Genomic DNA, 26,743 nt, shown 5'->3' with positions numbered 1-26,743 from the left:
GACAGTGTTGAGCTGCAGTGAAAGTATAGTAACAAAAAGAGGGACTTTGGTACTAAAACACTGTAACATTGAAAGATATCTACTTGATTTGACTCATTTGGACGCTGAAGCTTCATATTAGCTTCAGATAAACTTTTAAATACATTTTTGCACAGAAGGAGGACTGTGGATTTTGTCCCCCATCACTTCCATTGTAAGTGCATTATGAAGGGATCTTCTAATGGTCAGTATGAACAGGAGGAATGATTACAGCAAGAAAAACATGTTAAATGTTCATTTGGACACCTGACTGTTTGTTTTAAGACTCACGTGACAGATTGTGAATCTTTTAATTGGGCAGTCTGGCAGTAAGTTTCTGTTGCTGGAAAACGAAAGTTAAGATTCATTCGAATGAGCGAGAAGTGAATTTTATTCGCGCGAATTTGCTGACCTTAAAACTCACTAAGGGCGTCTCGTCTCTCTCTACGTTGACGAAGCAGACTTTCTGCAAGTTTGTAATTCGCTGCAGCGAACAGCCGTCTGTTCTAGAAGTCCGAAGTCCTTTCTGCATCATTATAAATATCATGCACAACATCAGAACATTCACAGCAAAGCAGAAGTTGGACAACAGCTACTGACTTTATGCCAGCGGACCCAAAAGCTGCTTCAGAATAATATTTAGAGAAATACTGAGTGAAGGAAACAGCAGAATAATGAGGTGAGTCGCTGCTTCTGCACTTCAAAATGTATAACAATGTCTTATTTTGGGGTATCAAAGCCCAAAATATTAACATTATGGGTCTTGCCAGTTAATGATGATGTTTTTATTATCAGTCAGTGCTGCTGAGTCCTCTCTTATTTTATTTTTCATGTTCCATTTCTACTGTTCCTTCTTTTGCCTTCAGTTTGCTCCCTTTTATTATATTGTAGCGACCCTGTTAATGTTCTTGTACTGTTAAGCGTTTGTTGGTAGCCACATGTTAAGAGGGCGTGAGTAGGGGAGGGGCAGGGATGTGAGTGTGTGTGTGCGCGTGCGCGAGGAGGAGAGGGAGTGAGAGAGCGAGAGGCGCGAGTGACAGCAGCTACAGTTCTGTGAGTTCGAGTTACATTATTGTTGTTGTTTTTTTTGGCGTGGTTACCCATCCTGTTCAGCTAAATAAACGGTACAGTGCCGATCAGTTGCCTGTTATTTGAACACGTCCTGGCGGACGCTACAATATTTTATGATTCTTGCTTTTTCCATATTACCTTTCAACAAGGATGAGGTCACAAATCACCTGATGTAAATCCACCACACCCAAAGACATTTCTCATTTTATAGACAAGTCTATAAAATGTTATTTTCTGTCTATTTAATATAATTATCATTCTTTTGCTTATTGTTATGATAACTTATCAGTTATTTTCTGTAAAATGTATCCCACTTTTTCCAGTTTTTGCCTAACAATGTAAAAAAAAATTGTAAAAAGTATCAGAATCAGCCATTAAAACCCTCCAAGAGCATTTAAGTGTAATAATGTCTTAAAATCTTCCTCAGTAGCTACAGTTCTGCTTTCATCCATCTTTCCTCATTTCCTTCCCTCATTCTGTCTCCTGTCTTTGTTTCTTTATTTCATCTTTCTTGTCTTTCAGTTCATGCTTGACGCTCGCCACGTGTAGAAACTCTGATGAGTTTGTCTTCTTTATTGATGTGTGGGTGTGCTTCAACACAAACTAATAAAGGAGAAGCAATATGAAAATTAACTTAGTGATTAGTGCCTGTCATGCTCTATGTAAAGTACTTTGAATTGCCTCGTTGTTCAAATATGCTATACAAATAAACTTGCCTTGCCTAGTAATGACTGGCAACTTATCCAAATATTAACCAATACCACACCTATGGCTATGGAGATGAAAGTAATATCAGCATCGTAAAATAAGTATCAAATAAACATTTCAATAATTTTATCCACCAAAACCTGACTACAGCGACCTAAAACCTCAGTTTCAGTACTACTTTCTCTCACCAAACGAACTCTTAACAGGGTAATCTCACTTAGGAAACCAATAGTGACACCTGGTGGCCTTTAGCTGGACATGGCAGCTGATCACTGATGATATGGCACTTAATTAGTAACGCTCAGTTAACCCACCCTTCTGTCATCCTAAGAACAGTAAATAGCAATATGAATCAAACATCTACTATGTAAAGATAATGTTAATGCACAAGAGAAAAGACAAGGAAAGAGGAATCTACCATGTGGCATGATAATTACTGTATTTACATAACGCCATACTTAGTACAATATTCTGTATAAATGGCAGATAAACACTGCAAAGAATAACAAACAGAAAACTACTTGCAATATGTCAAAAATGCACTCCACCAATTGGACTTGTTTGGTCTAATGTAGCCACACTCCACTCATTAAGCCTGATACCTCTCTGTTGCCAATGAGGGGTATTAATCAGTGCAGCAGGTGGTGCATTGGTGCAAATGACATTGAATCAACCTATTCTGAACTGTTTAGCCTTTCTGATAACATGAGATGAACACTGGCTAACGAAACATATCAAAGCCTCAGAACATATTATATTAACATGCTGATGATGTGTTTTAATATTAGTTATTTTTATTCTCCCTCAGTGCTGCTCAGAGTCAGTCAACACTGGAGGCCAAACTGAAGGCCCTGCAGTGCCACTTCACCTGGGACATCGACCCCAGCAGGTTCAAACTTTTATGTGTCAAGGAGGAGCTGGAGGACATCGGCACCGAGGAGGGAAACAGCTGGCTGGGTCACATTTACAACCTGCAGGGGTACATTCACTACCAGCTGGGCTTCACTGAAGATGCCCGGCGTTTCTTCAGCAGGGCCACAGAGGCCTTCCGCCGGTCGAGAAACACCGTCTCAGATGAAGGTCCCTGGTTGGCGGTGAACTACGGGAACCTGGCTTGGCTGCACCACCGCCTGGGAGAACAAGCAGAGAGTCAGACTTACCTGTCAAAGGTCAACACCCTGCTGAAAGAATACCCATCTCCATCCCAGGACGAGCTCCATCCAGAGATCTATGCTGAAAAAGCCTGGACCCTGATGAAGTTCGGCACAGACAAAAAGCCTCTGGTGGCAGATTACTTCCAGAGAGCCATCAGGATGCAGCCAGACATGGTGGAGTGGAACACCAGCCGTATCATAGCATTAGTGAATGCTGCTAGGTTCAACGACACACCAGTGGGGGAAGACATCCTAGAGGAAATGAGAATGGCCAAGGAACAGGATCCAGAAAACTTGTACCTTGCTGCTCAGTACCTTGAGCAGCGTGCTAAGAAAGGAGAAAGAATTGAAGATGAAGCACGTGAGTTAGCCAGAAAGGTTTTGGAAAATCCTGTCAGCAGCTACAGTGGTATCAAAGTATTATTAAATGTTTACAGAAAATATGTATCTGTTGATGAGGCTGTTGCTCTGGCAGAGGAGGCTCTGGAAAAGCATCCAGATGAACGTTCCCTGAAGAGATGTGCTGCACTCTGCTACAGATGGAGGATTGTTTTGGCCTGGGACAGTCGCATAAAGCAAAGCACGATAGACAGAGGGATCAGTCTCCATAAAGAATTGATTCCTCTGTACATTGATTCACTTGTGAATAAAATAACCCTCGCAAATATATACGCAAAGTCAAATCATAGCCAGGATGAAGCTGAGAAGATTTACCAGGAACTGCTAGAAATGGACCTGGAACCTTCAGAGAAACAGTTGATTTACAACTACTACGCAAAACACTTAAACTTTGTTCGACGAGATTACAACAGGTCGATAGAATATCACACGAAGGCAGCAGAGATACCGCACCAATCTTACTATCGAGAGAACAGCATCAAAGCTCTGAGGAAGATTAAAATAAGAAACAGGAGCCCGACGTGTAGAAAAATAGAGAAGTTACTGACCAAGCGGGCCAGGCTAGAAAAGTCAAAATCTAGTAGAAAGTGAAGGTACAACATTACCTTAAAAATCTGTACATATTCATCATTCTGATTTTAAAACATTAGGAAAACTTGAGGAAAAGATTTGTGGAAGTTACAGGACCAAGGTACGTTTGAACTGTTTGTTACGGTACAGTTGACACAGGCAGAAGCCAGAAACAAGTTGGTTTTTTCGTTTTTTAAATTTTGGGCAAAAAACACAAATTCAGCTCAATTTTTTGGTTTTCTGTTCTTGCTGACAAAACAAATTTACCACTCAATGTTTGTTTTCATTGGTGGGTGGGCCTTCAGTGCCCCCTTGTTTCTGATTGGCCAGTGTGCTCTGTCAATTATGTTTGCACTGTACTCTTCAAAATAAAGGTTCCAGGTGAGAACAGAAAACAAGAAATCAAGCTGAATTTGTACTTTTTGTTTTTTGCCCAAAATTTAAAAAACAAAAAAACGTTTCCGGTTTCTGTCTGTGTCAATTGTACTGAAAAAACAAACGATTCAAACCTCGGTCTACAGGGTCCAGGTATCATCGGATAATTCGTAATTAATTTGTAATTCAAAAACCAAAAAATGGTAAATCTGTTATTTGTTTCAAAACAGGACCAGAATCAAATAACGAATTTGGCTTTTGCCGATTCATTTTATCGTTATTCCCTTTTGGATTGAATATCGGACAGGTCTGCAGACATCAAGCCAATTCGTTTTGTGTGTTTGAAACCAAAAACGGAAGTCACATCGTTTTTTCATTTTTTCATTTTAAACCAAAATTGAAAAACGAAATCACGTGATCTATTCCTTTTTTGTTTCCTAACGAAAATCCAGAAAACCACATTCAAAAGACCGTGCAATTTTGGTTTAGAAATCAAGTTTTTTTGTCAGTTTTGTACGGTAGCGGAAGCGACTACATTAGCCTACCCATGATCCTCAGCGATCGTTGCTATGGTGAAGACGGCAGCGACAGCTGCGCGTGTGTGTAAACGGGATGAAGACAAGGTTATAAAACTGAACTTTATAATCAGTACATATATATTAACATCATAGTGAAGTTAATGAAAGACAAAGACTGCTGGAAGGAAGAAGAACAATTAAAAGCCTATAAATTCACTCTGAAAAGATGCTCAGCAGTAATAGAGTTTATGTGATTTGTAGGAAACAAGCTGAATCATTTAAAAGCACTGAGATGGTCTTTTAAAATGTCATTACCATAATCATGTTATGAACTTTAATGGTCAGGTTTTAATCAGATGTTTGTGGGCTCATATATAACCATGGTGTTTTCTATATAACTGGTGTGTTGATTTAGTTTTTTTCTTAGCATTGTTTTTGAAGTTTATATAAGAACATAATGGACTTTATATGAAATTTGCTTAACTTTACTGTACTTAACTGTAAGCTTTGTAGTAGTGAAAAATAAAACTGTCTGATGAGAAATGTAAAGATTAATATGATGTATAACCTGAATATAATCACAAAGCGGAACTGATTATGTGGGTAGAAACTTGTACACTATACTAATACTATTAAATAAAAACTATAATCTAATGTATGTTTGTTTTCATGGTTAATTTACAAGATATTTATGTTCTCCACACAGTTTTGCAGCACTGCACACAAAACACTGATAAATGTCAAACTACAACTTTGGAAAACTGCTGCCAACATTAAGCTGAGTTCAAAGAAACAATCAGGAACCCAAATGAACATTGAAACATGTTTTTCCCGCTGTAATCATTCCCCCCAGTCTGAGTTAGTCATATCAAGTGGATATCTGCCACATTTACAGTCTTTTTAGCATCAAATTATCCTCTTTGTGTTTCCTCGGACAGTGTTGAGCTGCAGTGAAAGTATAGTAACAAAAAGAGGGACTTTGGTACTAAAACACTGTAACTTTGAAAGATATCTACTTGATTTGATTCATTTGGACGCTGAAGCTTCATATTAGCTTCAGATAAACTTTTAAATACATTTTTGCACAGAAGGAGGACTGTGGATTTTGTCCTCCATCACTTCCATTGTAAGTGCATTATGAAGGGATCTTCTAATGGTCAGTATGAACAGGAGGAATGATTACAGCAAGAAAAACATGTTAAATGTTCATTTGGACACCTGACTGTTTGTTTTAAGACTCACGTGACAGATTGTGAATCTTTTAATTGGGCAGTTTGGCAGTAAGTTTCTGTTGCTGGGAAACGAAAGTTAAGATTCATTCGAATGAGCGAGAAGTGAATTTTATTCGCGCGAATTTGCTGACCTTAAAACTCACTAAGGGCGTCTCGTCTCTCTCTACGTTGACGAAGCAGACTTTCTGCAAGTTTGTAATTCGCTGCAGCGAACAGCCGCCTGTTCTAGAAGTCCGAAGTCCTTTCTGCATCATTATAAATATCATGCACAACATCAGAACATTCACAGCAAAGCAGAAGTTGGACAACAGCTACTGACTTTATGCCAGCGGACCCAAAAGCTGCTTCAGAATAATATTTAGAGAAATACTGAGTGAAGGAAACAGCAGAATAATGAGGTGAGTCGCTGCTTCTGCACTTCAAAATGTATAACAATGTCTTATTTTGGGGTATCAAAGCCCAAAATATTAACATTATGGGTCTTGCCAGTTAATGATGATGTTTTTATTATCAGTCAGTGCTGCTGAGTCCTCTCTTATTTTATTTTTCATGTTCCATTTCTACTGTTCCTTCTTTTGCCTTCAGTTTGCTCCCTTTTATTATATTGTAGCGACCCTGTTAATGTTCTTGTACTGTTAAGCGTTTGTTGGTAGCCACATGTTAAGAGGGCGTGAGTAGGGGAGGGGCAGGGATGTGAGTGTGTGTGTGCGCGTGCGCGAGGAGGAGAGGGAGTGAGAGAGCGAGAGGCGCGAGTGACAGCAGCTACAGTTCTGTGAGTTCGAGTTACATTATTGTTGTTGTTTTTTTTGGCGTGGTTACCCATCCTGTTCAGCTAAATAAACGGTACAGTGCCGATCAGTTGCCTGTTATTTGAACACGTCCTGGCGGACGCTACAATATTTTATGATTCTTGCTTTTTCCATATTACCTTTCAACAAGGATGAGGTCACAAATCACCTGGTGTAAATCCATCACACCCAAAGACATTTCTCATTTTATAGACAAGTCTATAAAATGTTATTTTCTGTCTATTTAATATAATTATCATTCTTTTGCTTATTGTTATGATAACTTATCCGTTATTTTCTGTAAAATGTATCCCACTTTTTCCAGTTTTTGCCTAACAATGTAAAAAAAAATTGTAAAAAGTATCAGAATCAGCCATTAAAACCCTCCAAGAGCATTTAAGTGTAATAATGTCTTAAAATCTTCCTCAGTAGCTACAGTTCTGCTTTCATCCATCTTTCCTCATTTCCTTCCCTCATTCTGTCTCCTGTCTTTGTTTCTTTATTTCATCTTTCTTGTCTTTCAGTTCATGCTTGACGCTCGCCACGTGTAGAAACTCTGATGAGTTTGTCTTCTTTATTGATGTGTGGGTGTGCTTCAACACAAACTAATAAAGGAGAAGCAATATGAAAATTAACTTAGTGATTAGTGCCTGTCATGCTCTATGTAAAGTACTTTGAATTGCCTCGTTGTTCAAATATGCTATACAAATAAACTTGCCTTTCCTAGTAATGACTGGCAACTTATCCAAATATTAACCAATACCACACCTATGGCTATGGAGATGAAAGTAATATCAGCATCGTAAAATAAGTATCAAATAAACATTTCAATAATTTTATCCACCAAAACCTGACTACAGCGACCTAAAACCTCAGTTTCAGTACTACTTTCTCTCACCAAACGAACTCTTAACAGGGTAATCTCACTTAGGAAACCAATAGTGACACCTGGTGGCCTTTAGCTGGACATGGCAGCTGATCACTGATGATATGGCACTTAATTAGTAACGCTCAGTTAACCCACCCTTCTGTCATCCTAAGAACAGTAAATAGCAATATGAATCAAACATCTACTATGTAAAGATAATGTTAATGCACAAGAGAAAAGACAAGGAAAGAGGAATCTACCATGTGGCATGATAATTACTGTATTTACATAACGCCATACTTAGTACAATATTCTGTATAAATGGCAGATAAACACTGCAAAGAATAACAAACAGAAAACTACTTGCAATATGTCAAAAATGCACTCCACCAATTGGACTTGTTTGGTCTAATGTAGCCACACTCCACTCATTAAGCCTGATACCTCTCTGTTGCCAATGAGGGGTATTAATCAGTGCAGCAGGTGGTGCATTGGTGCAAATGACATTGAATCAACCTATTCTGAACTGTTTAGCCTTTCTGATAACATGAGATGAACACTGGCTAACGAAACATATCAAAGCCTCAGAACATATTATATTAACATGCTGATGATGTGTTTTAATATTAGTTATTTTTATTCTCCCTCAGTGCTGCTCAGAGTCAGTCAACACTGGAGGCCAAACTGAAGGCCCTGCAGTGCCACTTCACCTGGGACATCGACCCCAGCAGGTTCAAACTTTTATGTGTCAAGGAGGAGCTGGAGGACATCGGCACCGAGGAGGGAAACAGCTGGCTGGGTCACATTTACAACCTGCAGGGGTACATTCACTACCAGCTGGGCTTCACTGAAGATGCCCGGCGTTTCTTCAGCAGGGCCACAGAGGCCTTCCGCCGGTCGAGAAACACCGTCTCAGATGAAGGTCCCTGGTTGGCGGTGAACTACGGGAACCTGGCTTGGCTGCACCACCACCTGGGAGAACAAGCAGAGAGTCAGACTTACCTGTCAAAGGTCGACACCCTGCTGAAAGAATACCCATCTCCATCCCAGGACGAGCTCCTTCCAGAGATCTACGCTGAAAAAGCCTGGACCCTGATGAAGTTTAGCAAAGATAAAAAGCCTCTGGTGGCAGATTACTTCCAGAGAGCCATCAGGATGCAGCCGGACATGGTGGAGTGGAACACCAGCCGTATCATAGCGTTAGTGAATGCTGCTAGGTTCAACGACACACCAGTGGGGGAAGACATCCTAGAGGAAATGAGAATGGCCAAGGAACAGGATCCAGAGAACTTGTACCTTGCTGCTCAGTACCTTGAGCAGCGTGCTAAGAAAGGAGAAAGAATTGAAGATGAAGCACGTGAGTTAGCCAGAAAGGTTTTGGAAAATCCTGTCAGCAGCTACAGTGGTATCAAAGTATTATTAACTGTTTACAAAAACTATGTATCTGTTGATGAGGCTGTTGCTCTGGCAGAGGAGGCTCTGAAAAAGCATCCAGATGAACGTTACCTGAAGAGATGTGCTGCACTCTGCTACAGATGGAGGATTGTTTTGGCCTGGGACAGTCGCATAAAGCAAAGCACGATAGACAGAGGGATCAGTCTCCATAAAGAAGTGATTTCTCTTTACACTGATTCACTTCTGAACAAAATAACCCTCGCAAATATATACGCAAAGTCAAATCATAGCCAGGATGAAGCTGAGAAGATTTACCAGGAACTACTAGAAATGGACCTGGAACCTTCAGAGAAACAGTTGATTTACAACTACTACGCAAAACACTTAAGCTTTATTCGACGAGATTACAACAGGTCGATAGAATATAACATGAAGGCAGCAGAGATACCGCACCAATCTTACTATCGAGAGAACAGCATCAAAGTTCTGAGGAAGATTAAAGAAAAAAACAGGAGCCCAATGTGTGGAGAAATAGAGGAGTTACTGGCCAAACTGAAAGTCTAGAAAATCCTAAATCTAGAAGAAAGTGAAGGTGCATAACATGTTTTTGGATTCATATATAACCATGGTGTTTTCTATATAACTGGTGTGTTGATTTTGTTTTTTTCTTAGCACTGTTTTAGAAGTTTAAATAAGAACATAATGCACTTTGTATGAAATATGCTTTGCTGTAAGCTTCGTAGTAGTGAAAAATAAAACTGTCTGATGAGAAATGTAAAGATTAATATGATGTATAACCTGAATATAATCACAAAGTGGAACTGACTGTATTGGTAGAAATTTGTATCTCACTTGTACACTGTACTAATGCTATAAAATAAACACAATAAAATCTAATATATGTTTGTTTTGGTGGTTAATTTACAAGAAATTCATGTTCTCTACACAGTTTTGCAGCACTGCACACAAAACACTGATAGACGTCAAACTACAACTTTGGAAAGTCGCTGCCAACATTAAATTTAAAGAATGTTGGTTCAAAGATTCAATATTTTATCTTGTGTTCTCCAAGAAGGTCTGATAAGAAACTTATTTGACTATTTTCTGCATATTTTCCCAAGAAGTTTCATGAAAATAATTTTATTTGCTTACAATTAGAAACTTCCTTGAAGAAAAGTTCCATTTAAACCCAAGTCAGGACTTATTCATTATTGAAAACTTTATTCTCTGTTTATTCTCAACGGTATCCTTGTATATAGACAAATTTCACAATTTTGCATTTTCAGTTACTCAAACTAAGTTACCCAAATCATTCAATGGAATCAATTAAATGAACACGTTCTACTTTCTCCTTTATTAATACCAATAATTTTATTTGCTTACAATTAGAAACTTCCTTGAAGAAAAGTTCCATTTAAACCCAAGTCAGGACTTATTCATTATTGAAAACTTTATTCTCTGTTTATTCTCAACTGTATCCTTGTATATAGACAAATTTCACAATTTTGCATTTTCACTTACTCAAACTAAGTTACCCAAATCATTCAATGGAATCAATTAAATGAACACTTTCTACTTTCTCCTTTATTAGTACCAATTTACATAGTTCTACCTGAAATAAAATAAATATGAATTTACAACCATAAAAAACATAATACAACAATGAGATGCCAAAATTATGGTATAATACTAAAGTCATTATGAAGATTGACAATACATACTGTCAGGGAGCAAGAAACATTATGACAGCATAATTTATTTATCCTAAAAGTGTTTGGTTGTTTCTTTGAGCTGCAGTAAACAGAGGTCACTGTTTGGGACAAGAACTTATGATTGTGAGATTGATTCATTGATTAAATTGGACAAGGGTTAGTGCTCCCTCCTAGCACTAACAAATCCTAACCAAAAAGGAGGTGGTTCCCCCAACAACAAGGTAATTCATTGATAAAGTATTAATACTCCAAAATACTCGCCCAAATCCACAAACTGAAAGAAAGACAGAATCTCAGGTGAGATTTAAAAACTTTACAGAGCAGCAAATTACCTTCAGGTTTCTACACACTTTTTGTGACATTCTATGATATGTTAATTTTAAATATGAATTGTGGTCTCAGATGCATAGTTAAATAGTCTATCAATAACATAAAGTGTAAAAATCAGAGAAGATAATTATGATACAGTCCAGTTTCAGGCAAATCAGCAAATACATATTCAGTAAAGTAAACATTTAGCAGAGTCAGGTTCTTTATGTGTGTTTGTGTTTGCATGTGCCTATGAAAGAGAAGAGCGTGACAGAGAACAATTACATATACACAGTTATTTTAGCCATCCACAAAAAATTTCCCTACCAAAGTTAAATCCAAATCTACACCCTTGGTTTGAATATTCAAATACATGTACATAACATCACAGCAAGCTGCTTCAGACTAATATTCAGAGAACTACCGAGTGAAGGAAACAGCTGGATAATGAGGTGAGTAGCTACTCCTGTATTTCCAAAAATATATGAAATGTCTTATTTTAGAGCATCAGAACACAAAATATTAACATTATGGATCTTGCAAGTTAATGGTGACATTTTTATTGCCAGTCACAGCTGCTGAGTTCTTACTTTCTTTCTTCTTGTTCCATTTCGTCTGTTCTTTCTTTTGCCTTTAATTCGCTTCCTTTTATTATACTTTATGTTTATTGCTTTGTTTCTATCTTCCATATTACCTTTCAATAAGGATCATGGTCAGAATTAAGGATTTTTGGTAAGAATAGCGTAAAGTATCAGAATGAACCATTTAAATCCACCGTGTGCATTTAAGTGTAATAATGTTTTAATAAGATCTTCCTTAGTAGCTACAGCTCTGCTTTCAGCCATCTTTCCATCCCTCATTTTGTCCTCATCTCCTCCCTTCATTTCTCTGTTTCATCTTTCCTGTCTTGCTTGCTCTCCTCTTTCCTCCATTTATTTCCTTCCTCGCTGTCTTTCAGCTCACTTCTCTGTGTCTTAACTTCCTTCACTTTTGCCTTTTCCTTCTGTCCTCTCCCTGCCTTCCTGTCTTTTTTTCCTTCAGATTCTTATTTTCTTTCTCTTATTTTGTTTTTTTCAGTCCAAATCGGGGGAACAAATATAAAGGGGCAGGAAGGTCATAAAACAGCAGTTCCTATTGTTGATGTTCTTGCCATAGGAACAGCAGGAACAGATAAATGACAGGATAAGGATCAGGAACAGTCAGGATAAGGATCAGGAACAGTCAGGATAAGGATCAGGAACACATAGCATCAGGATGGCTAGAATGCAAATGTCCAATGACGCAACTATGACATACTGGCAGGGAATGAATTACTGAGACCGGTAAATTTCTTTCTTCCGTTTCAACCTTACTTTCCTACCTTTACTCTTTCTTTATTTTCTTTGCCCCTGTAGTTTCCTTCATATTTTTTCCTTTTCTCTCCACTTAAAGCTATTTCGTCATCCATTCCTCCCCTCATTCACTCCTTCCTTATTTGCTTCCATCCACTCAGCCTTTTCTATCGATGTGTGAGTGTGCTTCAACAGAAACAAGTAAAGGAGAGACAATATGAAAATCAGCTTAGTGATTAGTAATGACTGGCAACTTATCCAAATGATATTAACGAATGCTGTAGCTATGGTAATGGAGATGACATTACCAAAGTGGAATAAGTATCTAACTTCTAACTTCTTCTAACTATTTCCTTTCACTATAGTATTAAACTTTTATTTTAGTAGAAGGTTTGAGATATGTAAATAGTTGAGAAAGTTGAACCAATGAAGGTTATATGCTTAAACATCATGAAGTGTTAATATGAAGGTTAATGTTTGTTATTAGAAGAACTGCTTAACTGTTTCTTGAATGGTTTTACAAATATGATACAAACTGCTTAACCGTTATCAATCAGAAAATATAATGTAATGCTCGGATATTATGAAAAGAATTTATTTACAGCTTTAATGTGAAATATTAGGTCACAGTGACTCTGAAGGGTGATTTTTGCATGTAAAAACTTCTCCCGTAGAACAAAGGAATTGAATATTCATCAATAATTTGGCGTGAAACCCTTTAGAACACACCCAAACTCCTCCCGTTTTATCCTAACTTATAAAAACAACCTCAAAGAGATTCCTCTTTGAGCTGGCCTCCAAGAACTTGAGAAAATTCTTAAGATGTCTCTTTTATTTGTTTTTCAACCAAATATATCTATATATATTTAATCTTTTATAGCAAAAAGTTAAATTGTTTGGTTTTATTAGTAACAAGTCTTGTATTTCCATGTATAGTAATTTTATTTTGAAGTAAACATGTACAGTATTTTATTTTGAAGTAAAAGCCACTGAAGATTTGAGTGTAGTCAAACTAAACTTTATTCGGTACTCAACTCGAGTTATTAAAAGCCAATCAAAGCCTGCTGACCTTAAAACTCACTAAGGGCGTCTCGTCTCTCTCTACGTTGACGAAGCAGACTTTCTGCAAGTTTGTAATTCGCTGCAGCGAACAGCCGCCTGTTCTAGAAGTCCGAAGTCCTTTCTGCATCATTATAAATATCATGCACAACATCAGAACATTCACAGCAAAGCAGAAGTTGGACAACAGCTACTGACTTTATGCCAGCGGACCCAAAAGCTGCTTCAGAATAATATTTAGAGAAATACTGAGTGAAGGAAACAGCAGAATAATGAGGTGAGTCGCTGCATCTGCACTTCAAAATGTATAACAATGTCTTATTTTGGGGTATCAAAGCCCAAAATATTAACATTATGGGTCTTGCCAGTTAATGATGATGTTTTTATTATCAGTCAGTGCTGCTGAGTCCTCTCTTATTTTATTTTTCATGTTCCATTTCTACTGTTCCTTCTTTTGCCTTCAGTTTGCTCCCTTTTACTATATTTTATGATTCTTGCTTTTTCCATATTACCTTTCAACAAGGATGAGGTCACAAATCACCTGATGTAAATCCACCACACCCAAAGACATTTCTCATTTTATAGACAAGTCTATAAAATGTTATTTTCTGTCTATTTAATATAATTATCATTCTTTTGCTTATTGTTATGATAACTTATCAGTTATTTTCTGTAAAATTTATCCCACTTTTTCCAGTTTTTGCCTAACAATGTAAAAAAAAATTGTAAAAAGTATCAGAATCAGCCATTAAAACCCTCCAAGAGCATTTAAGTGTAATAATGTCTTAAGATCTTCCTCAGTAGCTACAGTTCTGCTTTCATCCATCTTTCCTCATTTCCTTCCCTCATTCTGTCTCCTGTCTTTGTTTCTTTATTTCATCTTTCTTGTCTTTAAGTTCATGCTTGACGCTCGCCACGTGTAGAAACTCTGATGAGTTTGTCTTCTTTATTGATGTGTGGGTGTGCTTCAACACAAACTAATAAAGGAGAAGCGATATGAAAATTAACTTAGTGATTAGTGCCTGTCATGCTCTATGTAAAGCACTTTGAATTGCCTCGTTGTTCAAATATGCTATACAAATAAACTTGCCTTGCCTAGTAATGACTGGCAACTTATCCAAATATTAACCAATACCACACCTATGGCTATGGAGATGAAAGTAATATCAGCATCGTAAAATAAGTATCAAATAAACATTTCAATAATTTTATCCACCAAAACCTGACTACAGCGACCTAAAACCTCAGTTTCAGTACTACTTTCTCTCACCAAACGAACTCTTAACAGGGTAATCTCACTTAGGAAACCAATAGTGACACCTGGTGGCCTTTAGCTGGACATGGCAGCTGATCACTGATGATATGGCACTTAATTAGTAACGCTCAGTTAACCCACCCTTCTGTCATCCTAAGAACAGTAAATAGCAATATGAATCAAACATCTACTATGTAAAGATAATGTTAATGCACAAGAGAGAAGACAAGGGAAGAGGAATCTACCATGTGGCATGATAATCACTGTATTTACATAGAGCCATACTTAATAGTAAACTACTTGCAATATGTCAAAAATGCACACCACCAATTGGATTTGTTTGGTCTAATGCAGCCACACTCCACTCATTAAGCCTGATACCTCTCTGTTGCCAATGAGGGGTATTAATCAGTGCAGCAGGTGGTGCATTGGTGCAAATGACCATAAATCAACCTATTCTGAACTGTTTAGCCTTTCTGATAACATGAGATGAACACTGCTTAACGAAACATATCAAAGCTTCAGAGCATATTATATTTACGTCTATTTTAATTTGTGTTGTTTATATTCTCCATCAGTGCTGCTCAGAGTCAGTCAACACTGGAGGCCAAACTGAAGGCCCTGCAGTGCCACTTCACCTGGGACATCGACCCCAGCAGGTCCAAACTTTTATGTGTCAAGGAAGAGCTGGAGGACATCGGCACTGAGGAGGGAAACAGCTGGCTGGGTCACATTTACAACCTGCAGGGGTACATTCACCACCAGCTGGGCCTCACTGAAGACGCCCGGCGTTTCTTCAGCAGGGCCACAGAGGCCTTCCGCCGGTCGAGAAACACCGTCTCAGATGAAGGTCCCTGGTTGGCGGTGAACTACGGGAACCTGGCTTGGCTGCACCACCACCTGGGAGAACAAGCAGAGAGTCAGACTTACCTGTCAAAGGTCGACACCCTGCTGAAAGAATACCCATCTCCATCCCAGGACGAGCTCCTTCCAGAGATCTACGCTGAAAAAGCCTGGACCCTGATGAAGTTTGGCAAAGATAAAAAGCCTCTGGTGGCAGATTACTTCCAGAGAGCCATCAGGATGCAGCCGGACATGGTGGACTGGAACACCAGCCGTATCATAGCGTTAGCGAATGCTGTTAGGTTAGACGACACACCAGTGGGGGAAGACATCCTAGAGGAAATGAGAATGGCCAAGGAACAGGATCCAGAGAACTTGTACCTTGCTGCTCAGTACCTTGAGCAGCGTGCTAAGAAAGGAGAAAGAATTGAAGATGAAGCACGTGAGTTAGCCAGAAAGGTTTTGGAAAATCCTGTCAGCAGCTACAGTGGTATCAAAGTATTATTAACTGTTTACAAAAACTATGTATCTGTTGATGAGGCTGTTGCTCTGGCAGAGGAGGCTCTGGAAAAGCATCCAGATGAACGTTACCTGAAGAGATGTGCTGCACTCTGCTACAGATGGAGGATTGTTTGGGCCTGGGACAGTCGCATAAAGCAAAGCACGATAGACAGAGGGATCAGTCTCCATAAAGAAGTGATTTCTCTTTACACTGATTCACTTGTGAATAAAATAACCCTCGCAAATATATACGTTAAGTCAAATCATAGCCAGGATGAAGCTGAGAAGATTTACCAGGAACTACTAGAAATGGACCTGGAACCTTCAGAGAAACAGTTGATTTACAACTACTATGCAAAACACTTAAGCTTTGATCGACGAGATTACAACAGGTCGATAGAATATAACATGAAGGCAGCAGAGATACCGCACCAATCTTACTATCGAGAGAACAGCATCAAAGTTCTGAGGAAGATTAAAGAGAAAAACAGGAGCCCAATGTGTGGAGAAATAGAGGAGTTACTGGCCAAACTGAAAGTCTAGAAAATCCTAAATCTAGAAGAAAGTGAAGGTACATAACATGTTTTTGGATTCATATATAACCATGGTGTTTTCTGTATAACTGGTGTGTTGATTTTGTTTTTTTCTTAGCACTGTTTTAGAAGTTTAAATAAGAACATAATGCACTTTGTATGAGATATGCTTTGCTGTAAGCTTCGTAGTAGTGAAAAATAAAACTGTCTGATGAGAAATGTAAAGATTAATATGATGTATAACCTGAATATAATCACAAAGTGGAACTGATTGTATTGGTAGAAATTTGTATCTCACTTGTACACTGTACTAATGCTATAAAATAAACACAATAAAATCTAATATATGTTTGTTTTGGTGGTTAATTTACAAGAAATTCATGTTCTCTACACAGTCTTGCAGCACTGCACACAAAACACTGATAGACGTCAAACTACAACTTTGGAAAGTTGCTGCCAACATTAAATTTAAAGAATGTTGGTTCAAAGATTCAATATTTTATCTTGTGTTCTCCAAGAAGGTCTGATAAGAAACTTATTTGACTATTTTCTGCATATTTTCCCAAGAAGTTTCATGAAAATAATTTTATTTGCTTACAATTAGAAACTTCCTTGAAGAAAAGTTCCATTTAAACCCGAGTCAGGACTTATTCATTATTGAAAACTTTATTCTCTGTTTATTCTCAACTGTATCCTTGTATATAGACAAATTTCACAATTTTGCATTTTCAGTTACTCAAACTAAGTTACCCAAATCATTCAATGGAATCAATTAAATGAACACTTTCTACTTTCTCCTTTATTAATACCAATTTACATAGTTCTACCTGAAATAAAATAAATATGAATTTACAACCATAAAAAACATAATGCAACAATGAGATGTCAAAATTATAATATTATACTAAAGTCATTATGAAGATTGACAATACATGCTGTCAGGGAGCAAGAAACATTATGACAGTGCACAACAGGTGGAGCAGGTGGTCAGTAATGGAAGCATGGTTCCCCTTTTATGAATTGAATTGCAAAAATCTTTATTTTCTAAGTCTCCAGATATAGGAAGACACAAAGAGCTTGTAGAAAGGCCAAGGCACAGTTTCAGCAGTGTACAGGCTGCTGCGGCCTCCCTCCGCTGACTGCAACTCTGAAATAAAACATAGTGGGAACGTGACGTGCATGTACTCATCTCCAATAGTTTGTTTACTTTTAACACTGAGAACTGGCTGACTTGGATTTGTTGACGATGGACAGAGCTGTATCAATCCTATAGATTTATAAATGGAATCAATGGACTCTGGGACTTTATAAGGACCGACTTTCCGGGAAATTGAATTTATCAGGAACTACAGGAATTACAGAACTGTTACTTGTCAGTACTCGGGGAAGCAGGAGTGGACCCAAACGCAGAGGCCGGAATGCAGATATGATGAAAAAACTCTTTTAATTGTGGATGGTCACGGACAGGTAAACAGGGCTGAACACAACTAGCAGAAGGAACTACACAAAACGATCCAACAAAGACTGAACAGAAAACCCGAACTTAAAGAAACTGAACTAACAAGGAGATGAGGTGCAGGTGGGGAGATGGGTGGAGAACTCGAGAGGGGAATGAACATACAGGGAGCTGATTGGCTGAGGACACACAGGGAGCGGGGCAGGGCTGACGAGGCTAACACAGGGCAGGTGTGGGGAAGACAGCAGGGCAGGGCTAACGAGTCCAAATGCAGGGCAGGTGTGGAGGAGCACATGAACACACAGAACAAACAGAACAAAAACCCAGAAAACAAACTCAATGCCATCTATACTAATCCATCCAAAACCAACCACAAACACAAACCCAAGCACACAACCCAACAAACTAATGATTCAATCCTCTAAAACCCACCACCCAAATCATACAAGAAAACCCTATGAACTGAGGGACTAAACAGACGTGCAAAACCAGGAGACCCCACAGAACACAACATAAGACCAAAAAAACACCCAAAGTCCAGGCAAGATGTGACAGTTACTGAGTGTTACTGAACTTCCTACATCTGTCTTATGACAATCTTTGATTTCTTTCATCAGCAGGTAGCTTCTCTGGTTGCTCTCTGAGCTCCATTGTGGGACATTAGTGTCCATCAACACCACAATCAAATCACCACCTCTTACAAACTGAAACAAAATGGATGTTTAATGTTGATATTCAGTGTCCTTTCATGGACTGAAAGACGTATAGATCTTGTGATATATTTGTATATATAAGAGCCGAATTGATTAACAGGGAATTAATGTGCAAACATTTTAATTACTGAATAAACAATTGATTTATTAAATGTTTATATTCTGCTTATAAATGTTAATTGGGAGACTTAAAAATAAAGTCTTACCAACATATTTGAAGATGTCACTTTGACAGCTGGGAAACTGAAATATACATTTTTTGGCACTTTTCAAACATTCTACAGACAAAACAAATAATTGATTAGCTGAGACAATAATCAGCAGATTCATTGATACTGAAAATAATGTTGTAGCATTGTGGATTTTCATCTGGTCGATCCTACTACTTTTTCACCTCGTATTACCTCATGATTATTACAGGTTTCAGCATGTCTGCCTCTTTCCAAATACTGTAAAAAAAATAGTTTTTGTGGTATTAATGTAATCATGTAAGCAAATAAACTTTATTTCTGTATCACCTTTCAAAAGTAGAGTTTCAAGGTGTTTCACAGGTGCAGAAGCAATTTCTGTTTTCTAGTTTTTTCAGTTTTCAGGTTTTTAAAACTTTCTAAGATCACTGACTCAGTACCACATTCCCAATCACCCAATTGGAAATGGTCAAGTATGTTGTTTCCTTATATCATTTCTAAACATTGCTTTGCAACCACGGTGGAAAATCCCATCACTCTAACCCTACTCTACCTCCTCAACTGCTCCCTGGATGGGTGACGTCTCAGCCTCGGACTCAGGAAGGACAAAAAAATACGATAAAAGTAATCACATAAGTGTTGCCTAACTTCTTCTAACTATTTCCTTTCACTATAGTATTAAACTTTTATTTTAGTAGAAGGTTTGAGATATGTAAATAGTTGAGAAAGTTGAACCAATGAAGGTTATATGCTTAAACATCATGAAGTGTTAATATGAAGGTTAATGTTTGTTATTAGAAGAACTGCTTAACTGTTTCTTGAATGGTTTTACAAATATGATACAAACTGCTTAACCGTTATCAATCAGAAAATATAATGTAATGCTCGGACATTATGAAAAGAATTTATTTACAGCTTTAATGTGAAATATTAGGTCACAGTGACTCTGAAGGGTGATTTTTGCATGTAAAAACTTCTCCCGTAGAACAAAGGAATTGAATATTCATCAATAATTTGGCGTGAAACCCTTTAGAACACACCCAAACTCCTCCCGTTTTATCCTAACTTATAAAAACAACCTCAAAGAGATTCCTCTTTGAGCTGGCCTCCAAGAACTTGAGAAAATTCTTAAGATGTCTCTTTTATTTGTTTTTCAACCAAATATATCTATATATATTTAATCTTTTATAGCAAAAAGTTAAATTGTTTGGTTTTATTAGTAACAAGTCTTGTATTTCCATGTATAGTAATTTTATTTTGAAGTAAACATGTACAGTATTTTATTTTGAAGTAAAAGCCACTGAAGATTTGAGTGTAGTCAAACTAAACTTTATTCGGTACTCAACTCGAGTTATTAAAAGCCAATCAAAGCCTGAATCCTAAACTTGAACTCCTAAAGAAGAAGAAGAAGAAGAAGAAGAAGAAGAAGAAGGACAATACTTGAAACTGACTCTCTACCTGCTCTCTGAGAGCAAGACTGCAAACCAGAAGTGAAGCCGGCCTTAAGACTCTTTCAGATCAGCCTGAAAACCTACGAAGATGCCACAGCCCACAGCTGATCTTTCACTGCAACACATCATGTATCCTCAAGACATTTAGCTATTAATAAATGTCTTCATTTATCCTAAAAGTGTTTGGTTGTTTCTTTGAGCTGCAGTAAACAGAGGTCACTGTTTGGGACAAGAACTTATGATTGTGAGATTGATTCATTGATTAAATTGGACAAGGGTTAGTGCTCCCTCCTAGCACTAACAAATCCTAACCAAAAAGGAGGTGGTTCCCCCAACAACAAGGTAATTCATTGATTAAGTATTAATACTCCAAAATACTCGCCCAAATCCACAAACTGAAAGAAAGACAGAATCTCAGGTGAGATTTAAAAACTTTACGGAGCAGCAAATTACCTTCAGGTTTCTACACACTTTTTGTGACATTCTATGATATGTTAATTTTAAATATTAATTGTGGTCTCAGATGCATAGTTAAATAGTCTATCAATAACATAAAGTGTAAAAATCAGAGAAGATAATTATGATACAGTCCAGTTTCAGGCAAATCAGCAAATACATATTCAGTAAAGTAAACATTTAGCAGAGTCAGGTTCTTTATGTGTGTTTGTGTTTGCATGTGCCTATGAAAGAGAAGAGCGTGACAGAGAACAATTACATATACACAGTTATTTTAGCCATCCACAAAAAATTTCCCTACCAAAGTTAAATCCAAATCTACACCCTTGGTTTGAATATTCAAATACATGTACATAACATCACAGCAAGCTGCTTCAGACTAATATTCAGAGAACTACCGAGTGAAGGAAACAGCTGGATAATGAGGTGAGTAGCTACTCCTGTATTTCAAAAAATATATGAAATGTCTTATTTTAGAGCATCAGAACACAAAATATTAACATTATGGATCTTGCAAGTTAATGGTTACATTTTTATTGCCAGTCACAGCTGCTGAGTTCTTACTTTCTTTCTTCTTGTTCCATTTCGTCTGTTCTTTCTTTTGCCTTTAATTCGCTTCCTTTTATTATACTTTATGTTTATTGCTTTGTTTCTATCTTCCATATTACCTTTCAATAAGGATCATGGTCAGAATTAAGGATTTTTGGTAAGAATAGCGTAAAGTATCAGAATGAACCATTTAAATCCACCATGTGCATTTAAGTGTAATAATGTTTTAATAAGATCTTCCTTAGTAGCTACAGCTCTGCTTTCAGCCATCTTTCCATCCCTCATTTTGTCCTCATCTCCTCCCTTCATTTCTCTGTTTCATCTTTCCTGTCTTCCTTGCTCTCCTCTTTCCTCCATTTATTTCCTTCCTCGCTGTCTTTCAGCTCACTTCTCCGTGTCTTAACTTCCTTCACTTTTGCCTTCTCCTTCTGTCCTCTCCCTGCCTTCCTGTCTTTTTTTCCTTCAGATTCTTATTTTCTTTCTCTTATTTTGTTTTTTTCAGTCCAAATCGGGGGAACAAATATAAAGGGGCAGGAAGGTCATAAAACAGCAGTTCCTATTGTTGATGTTCTTGCCATAGGAACAGCAGGAACAGATAAATGACAGGATAAGGATCAGGAACAGTCAGGATAAGGATCAGGAACAGTCAGGATAAGGATCAGGAACAGTCAGGATAAGGATCAGGAACACATAGCATCAGGATGGCTAGAATGCAAATGTCTAATGAAGCAACTATGACATACTGGCAGGGAATGAATTACTGAGACCGGTAAATTTCTTTCTTCTGTTTCAACCTTACTTTCCTACCTTTACTCTTTCTTTATTTTCTTTGCCCCTGTAGTTTCCTTCATATTTTTCCTTTTCTCTCCACTTAAAGCTATTTCGTCATCCATTCCTCCCCTCATTCACTCCTTCCTTATTTGCTTCCATCCACTCAGCCTTTTCCATTGATGTGTGAGTGTTCAACAGAAACAAATAAAGGAGAGACAATATGAAAATCAGCTTAGTGATTAGTAATGACTGGCAACTTATCCAAATTATATTAACGAATGCTGTAGCTATGGTAATGGAGATGACATTACCAAAGTGGAATAAGTATCAATTAAACATTTAAATAATTATATTCACCAAAACCTGACTACAGTGACTAAAAACCTCAGTTTCACTACTTTCTCTCACCAAACTAAATCTTAACAGGGTAATCTCACTTAGGAAACCAACAGTGACACCTGGTGGCCTTTAGCTGGACATGGCAGCTGATCACAGAGGACTCAGCACTTAAAGATACAATGTGTAAGATTTGGCCAGAGTTTTACTTTAAAAGTTTTAAAAAAAATAACTAAAATTATCACCAGAATGTGATGAACAGTTTTGACACTACATGTATTGTGTTGCAGAGATATCTACTGAGTTAGCATTCTAACCAGCTAGCTCTGGTCCGTACTGTTTCATAATACCACTTTGTACCTGAGGGGCGATAGTAAATGGTAAAACGGACTGTACTTGTATAGCGCCTTTCTAGTCTTCTGACCACTCAAAGCGCTTCTTACACTACGAATCACATTCACCCATTCACACGCTGAATGGGTACAGCTATGCAAGGTCCCAACCTGCCCATCAGAGGAAGCTAACCATTCACACAGCCATGGTGTGGCACAGCCATCAGGAGCAATTTGGGGTTAAGTGTCTTGCCCAAGGACACATCGGCATGTGGACTGGAGGAGCTGGGAATCGAACCGACGATCTCCCGATTAGTGGATGACCCACTCTACCTCCTGAGCCACAGCCGCCCCCACAGCTATAGTGTGTCACTGTAGCTTCCAGTCTGCTCTCAGTTTAACATGAGAGGAAGAGGAGGTAGCGCTGCCCAGGGCAATCGGCAGAGCAACTGGTGGAGCCAGGCTGAATGCTGCTGAATATTCACTGTAGGTCCATGGCAGATAAAGAATCCAAAGAATGATAAGCAGAAAACTACTTACAGTAGGTCAAAAGTGCACACCACATCCTGGATGGTGCATTGGTGTAAATTATCACAAATCAACCTATTCTGAAATGTTTAGCCTTTCTGACAACATGAGATGAACACTGGTTACTCAAACATATCAAGCTTCAGAGCATATTATATTAACATCTGTCTTAATATTTGTTATTTTTATTTTCCATCAGTGCTGCTCAGAGTCAGTCAACGCTGGAGGCCAAACTGAAGGCCCTGCAGTGTCATTTCACCTGGAACATTGAGCCCAACAGCAAACTTTTCCGTATCAAGGACAAGCTGGAGGACATCGGCACTGATGAGGGAAACACCTGGCTGGGTCACATTTACAACCTGCAGGGGTACATTCACTACCAGCTGAGCATTCAGTACCAGCAGAGCTCAACTGAAGACGCCCAGCGTTTCTTCAGCAAGGCCACAGAGGCCTTCCACCGGTCAAGAAACACCGTCTCAGATGAAAGTCCCTGGTTGTTAGTTAACTACGGGAACCTGGCTTGGCTGCACCACCACCTGGGAGAACAAGCAGAGTGTCAGACTTACCTGTCAAAGGTCGACGCCCTGCTGAAAGAATACCCATCTCCATCCCAGGACGAGCTCCATCCGGAGATCTACGCTGAAAAAGCCTGGACCCTGATGAAGTTTGACAAAGACCAATACCTTCTGGCTGCAGATTACTTCCAGAGAGCCATCAGGATGCAGCCAGACATGGTGGAGTGGCACTCCAGTCATGTCATAGCGTTGGTGAAGGCTTATAAGTACAGCAACTCTTTGGAGGATGAAATTTTGGAGAAAATGAAAATGGCCACGGCACAGGATCCAGAGAACTTGTACCTTGCTGGTCACTACCTTGAGCAGCGTGCTATGAAAGGAGAAGGCATTGAAGATGAAGCACATGAGTTAGCCAGAAAGGTTTTGAGAAATCCTGTCAGCAGCTACAGTGGTCTGAAAGAGTTATTATGGATTTACAGAAAATATGTATCTGTTGATGAGGCTATTGATTTGGCAGAAGAGGCTCTGGAAAAACATCCAGGTAAACGTTTCCTGAAGTGGTGTGCTGCACTCTGCTACGAATGGAGGATCCTTTTCGATAGGGACAGTTGTGTAAAGCAAAGCAAGATACAAAGAGCAATCGATCTTCATAAAGAAGTGATTCCTCTTTACCCTCATCCATCATCATCACTTCTGAAGAAAATAGCCCTCGCAAATATATATGCAAAGTCAAATCACGGTCTGGCTGAAGCTGAGCAGATTTACCAGAAACTGCTAGTAAGCAATCTGGAACCTGCAGAGAAACAGATGCTTTACCACCGCTATGCAAAATACTTAGATTTTCATCAACGAGATTACAACAGGTCAGAAGAATATTACATGAAGGCCGCAAAGATACCATGCAAATCCTTCTTTCGAGAGAACAGCATCAAAGTTCTGATGAGGATTAAAAAAACAAACAGGAGCCGAAGGCCTAGAGAATTAGAGGAGTTCCTGGCCAACCTGGGGGTCTAGAAAATCCTAAATCTAGAAGAAAGTGAAGGTACAACAAAACCTAAAAAATCTGTACATATTCATCATTCTGATTTGTGGAAGTTACAGAAATGATTACTTCTTATTATTATCATTCATTCAGCCATTATTATTATTATTATTATTACTCATTATTATTTTAAAATGGGAAGTGAAGCTCAACCCAATTAAAAAAAAACACGATCCAGCCCAATTTCTGAGCAGACGTGAGTGAAACACCCATCAAAGATCTTTGGGATAGCAGGTCTCACAGGACTGATTACCGACACCAAAAAAAGGCACGAAGCTGAAAGTTTCCAAATTTTAACTTCATACAAATGGGAGCTGAATTCGTCTGTGAGATCTGTAGTTATTTGCAGAAAAAAACCTGATGTAGTAAATGTGGTGGGACAGGAAGTTCAAAGCCGAGGGATCGAGAGAGAAGTATATTAACCTGGTCAATCAGTGCGTGGAGTCAAATGTGATTAGTAGATTGTCTGTTTCAATAAAAAATTTGCATCTCAATCAGTTTATTCCAATGGAACCGCAGCAATCAGGTCACAGTTAATCCACACATTTTTTCTTTTTTTTTGATGAACTGTTGTGAACTTGTGAATTTGTATCATTGACCAATAAAGTTGCAAAGTGTGAAGAGCCGCTGATTCCAGAAATGTTTTTCCCCAATCAGTACATATATATTAACATCATAGTGAAGTTAATGAAAGACAGAGACTGCTGGAAGGAAGAAGAACATTAAAAGCCTATAAAGTCACTCTGAAAAGATGCTCAGCAGTAATAGAGTTTATGTGATTTGTAGGAAACAAGCTGAATCATTTAAAAGCACTGAGATGGTCTTTTAAAATGTCATTACCATAATCATGTTATGAACTTTAATGGTCAGGTTTTAATCAGATGTTCTTGGACTCATATATAACCATGGTGTTTCTATATAACTGGTGTGTTGATTTTGTCTTTTTCTTAGCACTGTTTTTGAAGTTTATATAAGAACATAATGGACTTTATATGAAATTTGCTTTGCTGTAAGCTTTGTAGTAGCAAAAAATAAAACTGTCTGATGAGAAATGTAAAGATTAATATGATGTATAACCTGAATATAATAGTAAAGTGGAACTGATTGTGTGGGTAGAAACTTGTACACTATACTAATACTATTAAGTAAACACTATAAAATCTAATGTATGTTTGTTTTTGTGGTTAATTTACAAGATATTCATGTTCTCTACACAGTTTTGCAGCACTGCACACAAAACACTGATAAACGTCAAACTACAACTTTGGAAAACTGCTGCCAACATTAAAAGATCACAATTTTTCAAGTATGTCTTAAAAACAGTAAGGAGCCCAAATGAACATTGAAACATTTTTCTTTCTGTGATCATTTCTCGCAGTCTGAGTTAGTCATATCAAGTGGATATCTGCCACATTTACAGTCTTTTTAGCATCAAATTCCCTCTTTGTGTTTCCTCGGACAGTGTTTCCCTGTTGAGCTGCGGTGGAACTATAGTAACAAAAAGAGGGACTTCGGCACTAAAAAGACTGTAACGTTGAAAGATATCTACTTGATTTGACTCATTTGGACGCTGAAGCTTCATATTAGCTTCAGATAAACTTATATATACATTTTTGCACAGAAGGAGGACTGTGGATTTTGTCCCCCATCACTTCCATTGTAAGTGCATTATGAAGGGATCTTCTAATGGTCAGTATGAACAGGAGGAATGATTACAGCAAGAAAAACATCTTAAATGTTCATTTGGACACCTGACTGTTTGTCAGA

The 26,743-nt window shown here is 38.1% G+C and overlaps 4 protein-coding genes across 4 annotated transcripts; all 4 read left to right on the top strand.

Annotated features, from left to right (window-relative positions):
- The first annotated feature begins 547 nt into the window (after nucleotides 1-547).
- Nucleotides 548-4,140, top strand: LOC122989318 (interferon-induced protein with tetratricopeptide repeats 1B-like). The gene is made up of 2 exons (XM_044362127.1): nucleotides 548-697; nucleotides 2,606-4,140. Exons 1-2 carry the CDS (start codon nucleotides 693-695, stop codon nucleotides 3,939-3,941), a joined length of 1,341 nt encoding a protein of 446 aa, XP_044218062.1. The 5' UTR covers nucleotides 548-692; the 3' UTR covers nucleotides 3,942-4,140.
- Nucleotides 4,141-6,232: 2,092 nt separating this feature from the next.
- LOC122989323 (interferon-induced protein with tetratricopeptide repeats 1B-like) lies at nucleotides 6,233-9,988 on the top strand. The gene is made up of 2 exons (XM_044362132.1): nucleotides 6,233-6,443; nucleotides 8,352-9,988. Exons 1-2 carry the CDS (start codon nucleotides 6,439-6,441, stop codon nucleotides 9,658-9,660), a joined length of 1,314 nt encoding a protein of 437 aa, XP_044218067.1. The 5' UTR covers nucleotides 6,233-6,438; the 3' UTR covers nucleotides 9,661-9,988.
- A 3,585-nt stretch (nucleotides 9,989-13,573) lies between these two features.
- Nucleotides 13,574-16,977, top strand: LOC122989322 (interferon-induced protein with tetratricopeptide repeats 1B-like). The gene is made up of 2 exons (XM_044362131.1): nucleotides 13,574-13,784; nucleotides 15,341-16,977. The coding sequence occupies exons 1-2, from the start codon at nucleotides 13,780-13,782 to the stop codon at nucleotides 16,647-16,649; spliced, it is 1,314 nt and encodes a 437-aa protein (XP_044218066.1). The 5' UTR covers nucleotides 13,574-13,779; the 3' UTR covers nucleotides 16,650-16,977.
- Nucleotides 16,978-21,320: 4,343 nt separating this feature from the next.
- Nucleotides 21,321-25,007, top strand: LOC122989319 (interferon-induced protein with tetratricopeptide repeats 1B-like). Its single transcript, XM_044362128.1, has 2 exons — nucleotides 21,321-21,329; nucleotides 23,619-25,007. The coding sequence occupies exons 1-2, from the start codon at nucleotides 21,325-21,327 to the stop codon at nucleotides 24,946-24,948; spliced, it is 1,335 nt and encodes a 444-aa protein (XP_044218063.1). The 5' UTR covers nucleotides 21,321-21,324; the 3' UTR covers nucleotides 24,949-25,007.
- Nucleotides 25,008-26,743: the final 1,736 nt, after the last annotated feature.

The sequence above is a fragment of the Thunnus albacares genome, chromosome 9 (genome assembly GCF_914725855.1).
Source record: "Thunnus albacares chromosome 9, fThuAlb1.1, whole genome shotgun sequence".
NCBI lineage: Eukaryota > Metazoa > Chordata > Actinopteri > Scombriformes > Scombridae > Thunnus > Thunnus albacares.
Note: the sequence above shows the minus strand (reverse complement) of the source record. Positions and strands in the feature narration are given on the sequence as shown.